This window comes from Pinus tabuliformis, chromosome 5_1 (genome assembly GCF_031772625.1).
Source record: "Pinus tabuliformis cultivar Carrire ecotype Pingquan chromosome 5_1, CPIR1, whole genome shotgun sequence".
Lineage (NCBI taxonomy): Eukaryota > Viridiplantae > Streptophyta > Pinopsida > Pinales > Pinaceae > Pinus > Pinus tabuliformis.
The window spans coordinates 634,467,148-634,482,195 of NC_142305.1; the positions used below are offsets into that span (position 1 = coordinate 634,467,148).

The 15,048-nt window shown below is 35.1% G+C and overlaps 1 protein-coding gene across 1 annotated transcript; it reads left to right on the plus strand.

The window, feature by feature from the left end:
* Positions 1–6,910: 6,910 nt before the first annotated feature.
* LOC149166552 (uncharacterized) lies at positions 6,911–11,253 on the plus strand. The gene is made up of 4 exons (XM_089430190.1): positions 6,911–7,072; positions 7,137–7,270; positions 7,545–9,120; positions 9,376–11,253. The coding sequence occupies exons 1-4, from the start codon at positions 6,911–6,913 to the stop codon at positions 11,251–11,253; spliced, it is 3,750 nt and encodes a 1,249-aa protein (XP_089286316.1).
* Positions 11,254–15,048: the final 3,795 nt, after the last annotated feature.

Genomic DNA, 15,048 nt, shown 5'->3' on the forward strand with positions numbered 1-15,048 from the left:
TCTCCACCATATGCTTACATTTCACATTCCTAATTACATATTTCCTCAGTAGGGGCTCCCCTTAAGATGGTAGAGATTTAAATTAGTAATTAAGATACAAATATACATGGGAGTTACACAGATCTATAAACACCCATTGGGGTTGAAAAAACATCATGAAGTGAGGCTCAAGGAGGTTCTTGCCACTAGTTAAACTTCAATTATAATTAAGGATGGGTGGCCTAACACCCCTCAAACACGGAATAACATGTGAATTTATGCTAATTGTTGAAAGGATTTTTTATTTCATGGAATAAGATGATCGGGGTAGTAGTAGCTACGTTTGTTGAAGCATGGCACCCATGTCTTTTCATGCTCAAATTGGGGATAAAATGAGCATTAATATGGGAAAACTTCTATAATGAATTCTATGATGTTTTAAGATGGGAAAGTTGCCCTGGTATAGCGTCAGTCTAGGATCATTCCAAGCTTGTCGAGTCAAAGCACCACTTTGACTCTTTTAAAAGAAATTTCCTTGTGGTTTTACAATGCTAGGTGGTAGAAAAAATAGTTCTTTTGGTCAAATGGTACACACTAGAGAAACAATGAAATGTGCTAGGACATCTTCTACATAGAGTGGTATGTCTATGGTTTGTACATCACGAAGTTAACTATCTATGTATTGATGTCATCTACATTGTGTTAGTCTCTATGTGGTTAGGACCTACCATAATTCACCAGTCTTGGCCTTATTCTTAATTAACTGTGGACATTGGTTCTTTCATTTTCTTGATCCACATTAAGGTTGTTTTCGAGGTTTTGGATTAGTCCAGGGTTTATTTTTTGGTGATGGGGCCAATTGTGCTGGTGGGTGGACTAAAATACACAAGTTCATCCATCAACATTGGGTTGTCCTTTTTTTAGAAGGACCTCAAGTTTTTGGTGTTTTAATGGAGGGTTAGATGTGCTTACACTCTCATATTGCAAATTTTAGCCTTGTCTCCCTATATATTTCTACACTGTACATATTTGGGTTATGGGTGTACTCTATCTAGGTGTATTGATGTTAGTTTTCATGGAAATAGTTTTTTGGCTTGTAGGAAGTATGGTTATATAGATTGGAGTGCAATGATTCATCAATGATGTAGATCTATAATTGGAATTCCACAAAGGATTAAATAAGAAATACAACTTATGGGAGATTCAGGGAATCATGAGATGCTGGACACCATTCTAGCCCACACTCTTGGAATTGAGGACTTAGTCCCTCCCAATACAACCTTATTAGCCAATTGAGACATATCACCAAACTTGTGCAAAAACTCAACAAAGACTGACATGAAGACATGAATACAACTATTAGTTTCATTAATGATTCGGAAAGAAACCATTCACATATGCTTGATTGATTGGCTAGCATGGAAATGGGACAATGTCTCTTATAACATAAATTGGATCACTTTGAAAGGATACTGCCTATATGAATAAGCATGTCCACTATGACATTAGGCTGCCTCCATCACTAGGAACTAGACTGGAGCATCCTGCCACTATAAATTCTTATGGTTACCACCCTTGTCTATTCCTAATGGAAGTGGGAAACAATCACGTTGGACTTTATTATAGGTCTGCCCATAACCAAAAATAAAAATGACCCTATTATGGTTGTAGTTGACAAATTAAGCAAGACCTTTAATTTTATACCAATGAAATCCACCTATAAATCTATTCGAATTTCTTATATATTTATGAAATAAATATTGAGGCTACATGGTATACCCAAAGTCGTAATCTCTAATCGATATGTAAAGTTTACATCTTCATTTTGGAAGAATCTTTTCTTAGTTTGGTTACACAAACTAAATTTAGCATAGCCTATCACCCTCAAATGGATAGGCAGACAGAGGGATCCAACTAGGCGTTGGAAGATATGTTAAGAATGTTTGTGATGCAACATTCAAGTAAATGGGAGGATTACCTCCATCTGATTGAATTTTACTATAACAATGGATACCCTGACTCGTTAGGAATGATCCACTTTGAGGTATTGTATGGGAGGAAATGTAGGATACCCATGGACTAGGGCACCCCCATCAACAAACTGACATTAGGTCCTGACATGCTAACCAAAATGGAGCAAACAATTGAAAATGTTGGTCATAATTTAAAGGCTTCTCATTATAGGTAAAAAGCTTATATAGATAGGAGAATAACCCACAGAGAGTTCAAGGAAGGGGATCATGTATATTTACAAATCAAGACAAAGAAAAGCACTCTATATTGGAGTACATGTGCTAAATTATCACCTCGGTATTGCGGTCCCTTTCAAATATTGGAACGAATTGGGCTAGTAGCATACAAAATTTTTCTACCAGGCCATATCCACATTGACAAAGTCTTTCATGTCTCTCTACTAAAAACGTATATGTAGTAATACCATGAATTAATAATCATAATTATTAGTGTAATACTGCTACAACTTAGTGTTAAAAAATAGTAAAACATAAAACATAAAACAAACAAACAATATAGAAATAATATGAATTAAATAATGATAATGATTGGTATAATAGTCTTACAAGATAGGGTTACAAAAAACATAAAACAAACCAACAATATAATAATAAAATGAATTAAATAATGTTAAAAATTACTATAATAGTGTTACAAAATAGTAAAACATAAAACATAAAACAAACAACCAATATAGTAATAACATGATTTAAAATTAGTATAATAGTGTTACAAAATAGTATAACATAAAACATAAAACAAACAAAGAATATAGTAATAACATGAATTAAAATTATTAAAATAGTAATAACATGAATTAAATAATGACAATGATTGGTATAGTAGCGTTGCAAAATAGTGTTGCCAAATAGTAAAACATAAAACAAACCAACAATATAGTAATAGCATGAAATAAAATTATTAATATAGTAATAACATGAGTTACATAATGATAATGATTAGTATAATATTCTTACAAAATAGTAAAACATAACAAATAAAACAAACAAACAATGTAGTAATAACATGAATTAAATAATGATAATGATTAGTATAGTACTGTTACAAAATAGTGTTACAATATAGAAAAACACAAAACATAAAACAAACAAACAACATAGTAATAACAATTAAATAATGATAATGATTGGTATAATAATGTTACAAAATAGCGTTGAAATTTGTAAAATATGAAACATAAAACAATCTAACAATATAGTAATAACATGAATTAAATAATATTAATGTTCAGTACAATACCATTGTTGACACTTTGTAAATTTATGAACCTTCTGAACCAAGTGATTCAGGTCAAGGTGATGGAGAAGAACAAGAAAGGGAATGGAGGGCCGAGCGATGGGTCTGGTTAGGGTTTGGCTTTGGCAGCGCGGATATCGGGAGGAACCCCGCACAGGCCACAGATAAGGACTGAGCAGAGCTCCAGGTTTCAGTCGCAGATACTCTCAGTTTCGCTTTTGGATTGCGGGTTCGTTGTCGTGGAATAGGGCATCGTTGGTCAACCTTGCTGTCATTGTTGTCGTTTTTTCCTTTTGTTTTACCCTAACCATGGTTAATCCAGAAGAACTGGTGGACTTAGACCCAGCCCTGGAAGATATCTTATCTATGTGGGGTAAAGACACATCCGCTCAAAACGTGGAACAGTTTTTTGGGGTTAAAAAACTTACTGGAACGGATTACCCTCCACTGGTGGATTTTCCCCATTTTTACATCATGGTGGGTCAGATGTTGCTGTGGATGTTTTGGCTCCTAATCAGGGGGTCTTTGGCAGAAATACGGAGGGAGATGCGGCGGAAGGTCTGATAACTGGTGCTACACCTTCGGCGAATAAGGGTAAGTCCGCTGTTAGTTGGCTCCCTCCTTCTATAGGCTTAGAAAACTCTGAATCCCTGGGTCGCGCGTCCAGTCTCGTCAAGGTTAAATCCTCTGGGGGGTTTCCACCTCTATCAAGGGTTTCACTGACAAACAGACTTCGAAATCTTGAAATTCCTCTTTCTGGGGAATGTCAGGGGATCCAAGGTCCAAAGGATGGTGTCTTGGGCGCGCCCGGTGCCCCTTTCAGTGGCATTAGCTCTTCAGAAGCCCATGTTGGAACCTTTTCTCTTCGTCAGCAATCTCAGCATGTGGAAACACATACAGAGGTTGCGCCTCACAGTGATATAGCTCGGCCGGATTTTCCTGAGGAGTGCGGGGGTTTTGAAGAAGTTCTAAGAAAGAAGGGAGAGAAGAGGAAGTCTCAAAAATCGATAGGGTCACAAGAATTGGGGGGAAACCTTGTATTAGGTATGGAAGTATCAATTGATGAAACCCTTACGGTTGCAGACTGCACTATTGTTGGCCGGGCAAGAGGAAAGAAGTTCTCTCCAGAGGATCTTCAGTTATGGGGAGAAGATCGCTTCATTAAGGATAATCCCTTACGTTTTGAGGCACAATGCCTTGTAAAAGGCTGGTTTATGTTCAGATTTGAAGAAAAGGAAGCGGCCGACTGGGTCCTGGAGAAAAATTGGTACATTGGGAACATTCCAGTTCTGATGAAACGCTGGACCCCTCTCTTTGATGCTATTAAGGAAAATACTGAAGTCTTCCCAGTTTGGATTCGGGCGCCGGGCCTTCCTTTTTTTCTATGGACAGAGGCCGTTTTCAAATCCATTGGGAATAGACTGGGAACTTACTTGGAGGCGGATATGTCCTTCAGGGAGACAAAGATCAGGGCAATGGCGTGCATCTTGGCAAATGTTGATTTGAGTAAGGGTCTGGCGCAAACGATAACTCTTCAGTATAAGGATTATATCTATGAACAAATTCTGGATTACGAACGCTTGCCATTCTGTTGTCATATATGTCATGTTCATGGCCACCTTGCCAAGGAGTGCCCATTGCACAGAAGACAGAGGCGATTCAGAAGGACAAATGGTCAGAGAACAACCAGAAATTCCCGTGCACAGACTTTTCAGGAAAAGAATGGCTCGCCGCCTCTGTCCGAGGTCGGTTTGGATTCCGGCGAACCACGAGACGGGGATTTCTCTATGGGGGTACAGAACTCTGAGGGAGCTCACGCTGAGGACCCCCATCCAGCTGCTGAAGGGAAGGAAGACGACCGGAGCATTCCGCCTGAACCAATTTCACCTCGCGAGGCGGACATGGATAAGTGCTCGAATCTTCCTAACTTGTCTCCTCGAAATCATGTTAACTCAGATGCTTCCATGCATGATATTCAATCAGTTTCTGTAGCACATCCTGTAAAACAATCTGTGGAAGGGATGTTGGCATTATGAGATAAGTGTTGTCCTTGATGGCAAACCTCACTGATGACAAATCATAGTACAGAAGGTCAGCAGCAAGGAATTGATGATCAGACTATAAGAAGAAGAGAAAGTTCATATACGCAGGTTCGTTAAGCCCAAGTCGCGTGTACACGCTGGTTGGCTTCATCAAAAGCGCGTGTATGTGGAAAAGTACCTTTGGTCCATGGCGGTTAGTCCTTGGAAGTTGTGCCTATGGTTTCGGACCATTGTGTCTCGACGGGCGTGTCGATCCCTAGTTTTGAAGTTGATGGTATTGGATTTCTATGGTTTTGGCTCTTGGTATTGAACAAGGCCTAAGGCTATATAAAGGGAAGGAAATCATTAGGCAAGCGCATCTGAAATGTCTTGAATATCTGATGAAGCATTAGATCCAGTATGCAGGGTTATGGGTTGATGATGCATTGCTTGATCTGAGCTAAGGAGAGATCTCACCGGTTGATGGAGAACAAGATCTAAGGAGAGATCGGGATCAAATGGTTTGAAATGAACTATCTTTATGATACTTATTCTAGATCTACATACTGACGCATGTATTGTTCTATAAGTGTTATGAGTATGACTGATGTCTGGTACAGCTGCAAGTTATGAGAAATTATTTTTAGATCTGTACGCGGGTTGTCTTTGGTAAAAGCGCGTATACACGCGGGTTTGATTCATCGAAGTAGCGTATACATTGTAAAGCTTGATATTTGAAGTTTCAGATGGATCTGATGGTTATTACAGAGTTCTGTGTCTGCTCTGTGTTCTGGTGACTGTTGTTAACAGGGTTTCAGTGATTCAGAGTTTGATGATTGTTTTGAGCTTCAATGATAGTTATGGGTCCAGTATGAAAATTGGATGTAAAGTGGCCTTACAGATTATGTGTTGTGCTTCAGTGTATCCAGTCTGAAAATTGATGAAACGTGGTACCTGGAGGAGAGAAGATTGTAGGCAAGCACCTACGTACTAGTATCTAAGCTAGTACAAAAGCTAAAGGAGATCTTTGGAGCATTGTAGCAGGTAGCAGCCTGCGTACTAGTAAATGGATCGGCTAGTACAAGAGCAAAGGGGGTTGTAGCTCCCGTACTGGTATAAGACTGCACCAGTACAAATATTGTAAAAGGATTTTCTTATTAAGAAGAAGATTGAGATGACTTGCAGCAGGTGGTTTTCACCCACATTGGGTTTCCACCTTATATCTTTGTGTTCATGTGTGTGGCTCTTGTGTGATGTTCTGTTCTGTTATTCTGCACCTGTTTACTGTTAATATGCTTAATAATGATCTGATGCATTTACTGAAGATTAAGCTAACTGAATTATAAGATCTCTGGATATACGCGAGTTTCATTAGACACAGTAGCGTGTACACGCGGGTTCACTTAATTGAAGTAGCGTATATGTTTCTGAGTATGAAATTGAAAAGTTTGATTGATCTGATAATACTGATTCACCCCCCCTCTCAGTATTATTTTCAACAAGGGATACCACCTGTGCTTGCCCCTGATATAGAACCTCTTTCTGCGGATTCGGGTTTTCTCAACTTAAAATGTGATAAAAATTGGCCTCCTCTCACCCCCCCGCCTCAATGTGCTCCTTGTCCCTATAACCTCAGATCTATGGGGGCAAAGCCTGAGCAGGATGGGGCTCTTGGTGGCCTTGGTCATATGCCTTCTATTGGATTGATCAAGGGCAAGCGGGGTAGAAAATCAGACATTTCAAAAGCTAAGATAAAAGCAAAAATCGATGTGGTGGATGGGAAGCAATTCTCTATTCCTGGGGTACTTAGAGCTGTGCAGACCCCTGAACATGTTAAAAAATGATCTTTTCTTCATGGAATTGCAGGGGCTTAGCGAGCAAGCCCAAGAAACTGGCTTTAAGGGAATGGCTTCAAACCTCAAAATCAGACATCCTTTTCCTACAAGAAACCTTGGGGAAAGGACAAGAGGTGGAAACGGTGCTGAAATCATTGCTGCCAGGTTGGTCTTTCTCTGCTATTGATTCCTCAGGCCACTCGGGGGGCCTAGCCATAGGCTGTAGAGAAGGAAAAATAAAGTGTTTAAACATGTGGGGATTGAAGAATGTTATGGGAATGGAAGTAGTTTGCCCAGATTTTCCTACATCCTTTCAGGTTGTTAATATTTATGGCCCATGTCAAGGGAGGGAACATTTCTGGACAGATTTGTTGTCAAAATCTTTGATGATCGATCCCTTGATGGTTGTGGGTGGGGACCTCAATTTTTCATTGGGCAGAGCAGAGGCATGGGGTCCCACAGCCAGGGAGGATCCCCTGTCGGACTTCTTCTTTCAAGCCCTTACAGATAATAAACTCATCGATCCAATCCCGATAAATTTAAAGCCTACTTGGAGAAACAGACGAGCCGGGGAGGATAGGATTGCAAAAAGGCTGGATCGGTTTCTGATTTCTGAAGGCCTTATTTCAAGAGTGCCTCTTTTTCGGCAATGGGTTGACGAGATCGGGAACTCTGATCATTTCCCGATTTTTTTGGATCTCTCTTTCCCCCCCCCAAAGCCTCCTGCACCTTTCAAATTTAATTCCTCCTGGCTGCAAGAATCAGCTTTCATCAATCTTTTTAAATCCACGTGGATCCATCCTGACAGAATTACCAATGATTGTAAGAGTTTCTTATTTATGGAAAATCTGAAGAGATTAAAGAAAGCAACCATCTCTTGGGCAAAAGAAAGACAGAAAAAGCAAAATGAAGATCTGTTAAAAATCAGGGAGGAATTGAAGTCATTGGAAAACATTGATGCAGATGGATACTCCTCGCAGGCCTCTAAGGACCGAATCCTCTCTCTGCAAAAAGCCCAAAATCAGATTCTTCTAGCAAAGGAAGAGGAATGGAGACTGAAGAGCAGAGCAATATGGCTAAAATCAGGAGATGAAAATACAAGTTTTTTCCATAACTATGCAAAAGGGAGGAAATCTGCTAATACAATCTGGAGCCTTAAAGATGAGGAAGGTAGGGTGGTTAAAACTTTCTCAGAACTTTCGGGATTGGGTCAGAGGCACTTCCAAAGAACATTTTCTGATTCAGGAGAGGCTACAATAGCTGAGGTTATGAGGACAGCTCAATGTTTTCCTAGTTTCCTGGAGGAGGATGAAGCAGTTGAGCTATCAAGCCCTGTCACCAAGGAGGAGGTTGAGGCGGCAATGAAAAGCATGGGAAAGGACAAAAGTCCTGGTCCGGATGGTTGGACTATTGAACTTTTCCTTCATTTTTTTGATCAGATAGGGTCTGATATCACTGAAGTAGTGGAGGAATCGAGGTTGAAAGGGGAAATATACAAACCTTTTAATTCAACTTTCATCGCTCTGATTCCTAAAAAAGACGAGCCGGAGACCTTTGAAGACTTTAGACCCATATCTCTTTGTAACTGCATCTACAAAATCATCGCCAAAGTGATAGCAACCAGACTTGTTCCAATTCTGTCCAGGAATATCTCAATGGAACAATTTGGCTTCTTGGACGGCAGGCAAATACATGAGGCGATCAGTGTCGCCCAAGAGGTCCTTCATAGCATCAAACAAAAGAAGAAGAAAGGGGTGGTCCTTAAAATAGACCTTTCAAAGGCATATGACCGTATCAACTGGCTATATATCAGATTGCTGCTCACACATTTGGGCTTTAACTACTCTTTCATCAGCTGGATCATGGGATGTATTACAAATGTTAGTTTTGCTGTGCTGATCAACGGAGCGGCATCCCCTTTTTTCAAAAGCCAAAGGGGTCTCAGACAAGGTTGCCCCTTATCCCCTCTCCTATTCCTGCTTGTGGCAGAAGGGCTTAGTAGACTGATCCACAAAGTCAGAAGGAAAAACAAGATAAAAGGTATTGAGGTGGCTATAAACCTCTATATCACCCACCTGCTCTTTGTTGATGATATTCTGATTTTCTCTAATGGATCTTATGACGAACTTAAGGAATATAAAATTATTATTGATCTATTTATGAAAGCTACAGGAATGCAGATAAACTATGGAAAATCACAAGTGTGTGTTGCAGGATATAACAGGAGAGAATGCAATACAATGTCCAATCTTTTCCCTTTCCATTTATAGCCCTTGGCCTCTCCTTTTAAATACCTGGGCTTCTGGTTAAAACCGGATGCATACAAAAATGAGGACTGGAATTGGCTCATAGCAAAGATTGAAGCAAGAATATCCCATTGGAGCTTTAGATGGCTTTCGAGAGCAGGAAGAACGACCCTTCTAAAATCTGTCTTATTGGCCATTCCTGTTTATTGGGCTGCTCTTACTTGGATCCCCAAGGGCATAATGGAGAAGATCAGAAGGCTCTGTTGCAGATTTTTATGGGCCCGCTCAAATGAAAAATCAGTTCTCCCTTGGGTGGCATGGGACAAGATTTCCAAACCAAAGGAGTGGGGCGGATGGGGTATCAAGAGACTACCAGAATTCAGCCTTTCATTGGCTGCAAAATCTGGATGGAGACTTATCACAATGGAAAACCTTTGGACCCGGGTGATCAAAAGAAAATACATTGATCCAACCCCCCTGGAAGATTGGATCAGAAGTCAGGAGAAGAAGTCGAAACAGTCCTCAGTCATATGGAAGGCTACAATTGAAGCTTTCTCAGTGATAGAACAGGGTTTGGCTTGGAAAGTGGGCGATGGGAAAAATGTAAAAATTGGTAGGGATCCTTGGGTTGGATGTAACGAATCTTTTGCCCTCTCCCCTGGCCTCTTGAGACATTTGGGTAGTAGAGGCATTTACACTCTAAATCAAGTGGAGAAAGTGGGTCAGTCAAACATCTGGGGACAGGCATGGAAAAGTGCAGAGGACCTTGGATTAAATATTAGATGGCACCCTGAATGGTCCTCGTATGTCGACGAACTCCATCGCTCCCATGTTAGAATAAATAATGAACATGACAATCTGATGTGGGTACATGGAAAAACAGGAGTTTATATTCCAAAAGAGGGTTACTCATTCCTGATGGAGAAGAAAGGATGGTCTGCCGCGGAGTGGTGGTCGAAAAATTTATGGAAACTCAAATGTCCAAGGAAATCCAGGATCTTTCTATGGTGTATGCTAAAGAGGAAAATCCCAACATGGGACACTCTTCAGTCCAGATTCTTCATAGGGCCGGGGAGATGTCCTCTTTGCAAGGCGAATGAGGAAACGATTAACCATCTTTTCACATCATGCGCTGTTTCCTTAAAAATCTGGGGAGAGATAACAGATCTGTTAAAATTAAATGTCCAATGGGGATCCGCTCCATTAGAAAATGCGTGGAAAAATTGGTGGAATAACCACCCCGATGGAAACCTCAGAAACCTTCCCCCAATTTTTTTCTGGGGTTTATGGCTTGCAAGGAATAACAGCATATTTCAAGACCAGGCCATATCCACATCATCAATTGCATCAACCTGTGTGGCTATATACTCATCTATCCCTCCTCCTGAACCAAAAAGTGCTCAAAACCGAAACAGTCCTCCAGCTATAAAGGAAGATTTTCCTTGGGCTTTCTTCGACGGGGCATCCCAAGAAAACAGGGCAGGTGCAGGAATATGTATTCATTTAAACCACGATCAGTCTTTTAAAGCTTCTGTGGGTCTGGGTCAAGGATCAAATAACTATGCTGAAATGTCTGCATTACGTCTCCTCATGTGCTGGGCTTTAAAAAAGAATATCTTGTCCATACAAATCTTTGGAGACTCCATGAACGTTGTCAAATGGGTTAATGGCAAATCCATGTGTCAAAACCAGATCTTGAAGACTATCCTAGATGATATAGTTTCTCTAAAATCTCATTTTAACAACTGTTCTATTTGCCATATTTACAGAGAACACAATGCATCAGCAGACCAGCTTTCTAAAAATGGCCTTCAGCAAGCTATGGGGAGTTGGTCTATAGAAGAAACATGTCAGGGGCAGACTTCCACATCACAGCTGCCTCCTTTTGCTCTGCCTCTTTGATGGTTTTTTCAACTACATTTTACAGCTGCAGCTCGTTTTTGTTTTATGGACATCTTCTCCCATGGTTTCGTTTTCAGGAGGGCCGCGTTAAACTATCTCTCACACAGGATGCTGAAGCTGACTATTTTCCTTATTTTCCTGCATCTTTTACATCCGTAAAATGTTTATATATATTCGTGGCTGTTTTCCTTCTCCGAAGGAGGCCACTTAGACTTTTTAAATGGATCATGATGGTGTTTTATTGTGGTTCCAGAGAACCAGAACAGATAAATTATGCTTCTAGCGGCAGTTCAGATCCTCTGAATGCGTTTTCTTTTGGTTTTGTTATGTGGAGGTCGACAATGGGTCCCTCTTCTCTCTGCTCTCAGTTCTTAAATTGGGAATAGTCCTATCAGTTTCGATACCGCTTCCTGGTGGTTCGATGATGATTAACTGAAAAATGTAACTTTTTATACTCTTAATAAAAAGTTTTGATTTTTTTCTCCGGAAAAAAAATAGTTTTACAAAACAATAAATCATAAAACAAAAAACAAACAAAGAATATAGTAATAACATGAATTAAATAATGATAATGATTAGTATAATAGCGCTACAAAATAGTCTTACAATATAGTAAAATGTAAAATATAAAACAAACAAACAATATATTAATAACATGAATTAAATAGTTATAATGATTTGTATAATATTGTTACAAAATAGTAAAACATAAAACATAAAACAAACAAACAATATAGTAATAACATGGACTAAAATTAAATAATGATAATGATTAGTATAATAGTCTTACAATATAGTAAAACATAAAACATAAGAAAAAAAAAACAATATAGTAATAACATGAATTAAATAATAATAATGATTAGTATAATAGTGTTACAAAAAACATAAAACAAACAAACAATATTGTAATAACATGAATTAAGTAATTATAATGATTAGTATAATAGTGTTACAAAATAGTGTTACAATATAGTAAAACATAAAATGTAAAAAAGACAAACAATATATTCATAACATGAATTACATAATGATAATAATTATTATAATAGTGTTACAATATAGTGTTAGAAATAGTAGCACGTAAAACGTAGAACAAACAAGCAATATAGTAATAAAATGAATAAAAATTATTAATATAGTAATAACATGAATTAAAATTATTGATATAATAATAATATGAATTAAATAATGATAATGATTAGTATAATAGTGTTACAAAATAATGTTGCAAAATAGTAAAACATAAGACAAACAAACAATATAGTAGTAACATGAATTAAATAATTATAATTATTAGTATAATAGTGTTACAAAATAGTGTTACATTATAGTAAAACATAAAACATAAAACAAACAAACAATATAGTAATAACAAGAATTAAATAATGATAATGATTAGTATAATAGTTTTACAAAATAGAGTTACAATATAGTAAAACATAAAACATAAACCAAACAAACAATATGGTAACAACATGAATTAAAATTATTAATATAGTAATTACATGAATTAAAAAATGATAATGATTAGTATAATAGTGTTACGAAATAGTAAAACATGAAGCATAGAACAAACAAACAAAATAGTATTAACATGAATTAAAATTATTAATATAGTAGTAACATGAATTAAGTAATAATAATGATTAGTATAATAGTGTTACAAAAAAAATAAAACAAGCAAACAATATAGTAACAACAAGAATTTAAATTATTAATATAGTAATAACATGAATTAATAATGATAATGATTAGTATAATTGTGTTGCAAAATAGCGTTACAATATAGTAAAATATAAAACGTAAAACAAAATATAGCCAAAACATGAATTAAACAATGATAATTATTAATTGTGTCACAAAATAGTGTTCCAAAATAGTAAAACATAAAACATAAAACAAAAAAACAATATAGTAATAACATGAATTAAAATTATTAATATAGTAATATCATGAATTAAATAATGATAATGATTAGTATAATAGTGTTACAATATAGTAAAACATAAAACATAAAGCAAACACACAATATAGCAATAACATGAATTAAAATTATTAATATAGTAAGATCATTAATTAAATAATGATAATGATTAATATAATAGTGTTACAATATAGTAAAACATAAAACAAACAAAAAATATAGTAATAACAAGAATTAAAATTATTAATATAGAAATAATATAAATTAAATAATGTTAATGATTAGTATAATAGTGTTACAAAACAGTGCTACAAAATATTGTTACAAAATTGTAAAACATAAACAAACAAACAATATAGTAATAACATGAATTAAAATTATTAATATAATAATAACATGAATTAAATAATTATAATGATTATTGTAATAGTGTTGCAAAATAGTAAAACATAAAATAAACAAACAAATATAGTAATAACATGAATTAAAATTATTAATATAGTAATAATATAAATTAAAATTATTGAAACAGTAGCAGTATGAATTAAAAAATGATAATGATTAGTATAATAGTGTTACAAAATAATGTTACAAAACAGTGTTGCAAAATAGTAAAACATAGCATAAACAAACAATATAGTAATAACATGAATTAAATCATGAACAAACAAACAATATAGTAGTAACATGAATTAAATAATGATAATGATTAGTATAACAATGTTACAAAATAGTGTTACAGAATAGTAAAATATAAAACAAAAAACAAACAATATAGTAATAAAATGAATTAAATCATGATAAGATTAGTATAATAGTGTTACAAAATAGTGTTATAAAATAGTAAAAAATAAAACATAAAACAAACAAACAATATAGTAATAACATGGATTAACATTATTAATATAATAATAACATTAATTAAATAATGTTAATGATTAGTATAATAGTGTTACAAAAAAGTAAAACATAAAACATAAAACAAACAAACAATATAGTTGTAACATGAATTAGATAATGATAATGATTAGTATAATAGTGTTACAAATTACTGTTACAATATAGTAAAACATAAAACATAAAACAAAGAAACAATATAGTAATAACATGAATTAAAATTATTAATATAGTAATAATATGAATTAAATAATGATAATGATTATTATAATTCTTTTACAAAATAATGTTACAGAATAGTAAAACATAAAACATAAAACAAACAAACAATATAGTAATAACTTAAATTACAATTATTAATATACTAATAACATGAATTAAATAATTATAATGATTAGGATAATAGTGTTACGAAATAGTGTTACAATATAGTAAAACATAAAACATAAATCAAACAAACGATATAGTAATAAAATGAATTAAAATTGTTAATATAGTAATAACATGAATTAAATAATTAGAATGATTAGTATAATAGTGTTACGATATAGTAAAACATAAAGCATGAAACAAACAAACAATATACTAACAACACGAATTAAAATTATTAATATAGCAATAACATGAATTAAATAATGATAAGATTAGTATAATAGTGTTACAAAATAGCATTATAAAATAGTAAAAATAAAACATAAAACAAACAAACAATATAGTAATAACATGAATTAAATAATGATAATGATTAGTATAATAGTTTTACAAAATAGAGTTACAATATAGTAAAACATAAAACATAAACGAAACAAACAATATGGTAATAACATGAATTAAAAAATTATAATGATTGGTATAATAGTGTTATGAAATTAGTAAAACATAAAGCATAGAATCAAAAAACAATATATTAATAACATGAATTAAATAATAATAATGATTAGTACAATACTGTTACAAAAAAAATAAAACAA

What these genes read in the sequence shown, in the direction of transcription:
- LOC149166552 (XM_089430190.1), top strand. Translation starts at nt 6,911, where the DNA reads ATGGGGGCAAAGCCTGAGCAGGATGGGGCTCTTGGTGGCCTTGGTCAT. An exon ending in AGCAATTCTCTATTCCTGGG is followed by an intron (nt 7,073 to 7,136) that starts GTACTTAGAGCT and finishes ATGGAATTGCAG; the next exon opens with GGGCTTAGCGAGCAAGCCCA. An exon ending in GCTGAAATCATTGCTGCCAG is followed by an intron (nt 7,271 to 7,544) that starts GTTGGTCTTTCT and finishes TTCATTGGGCAG; the next exon opens with AGCAGAGGCATGGGGTCCCA.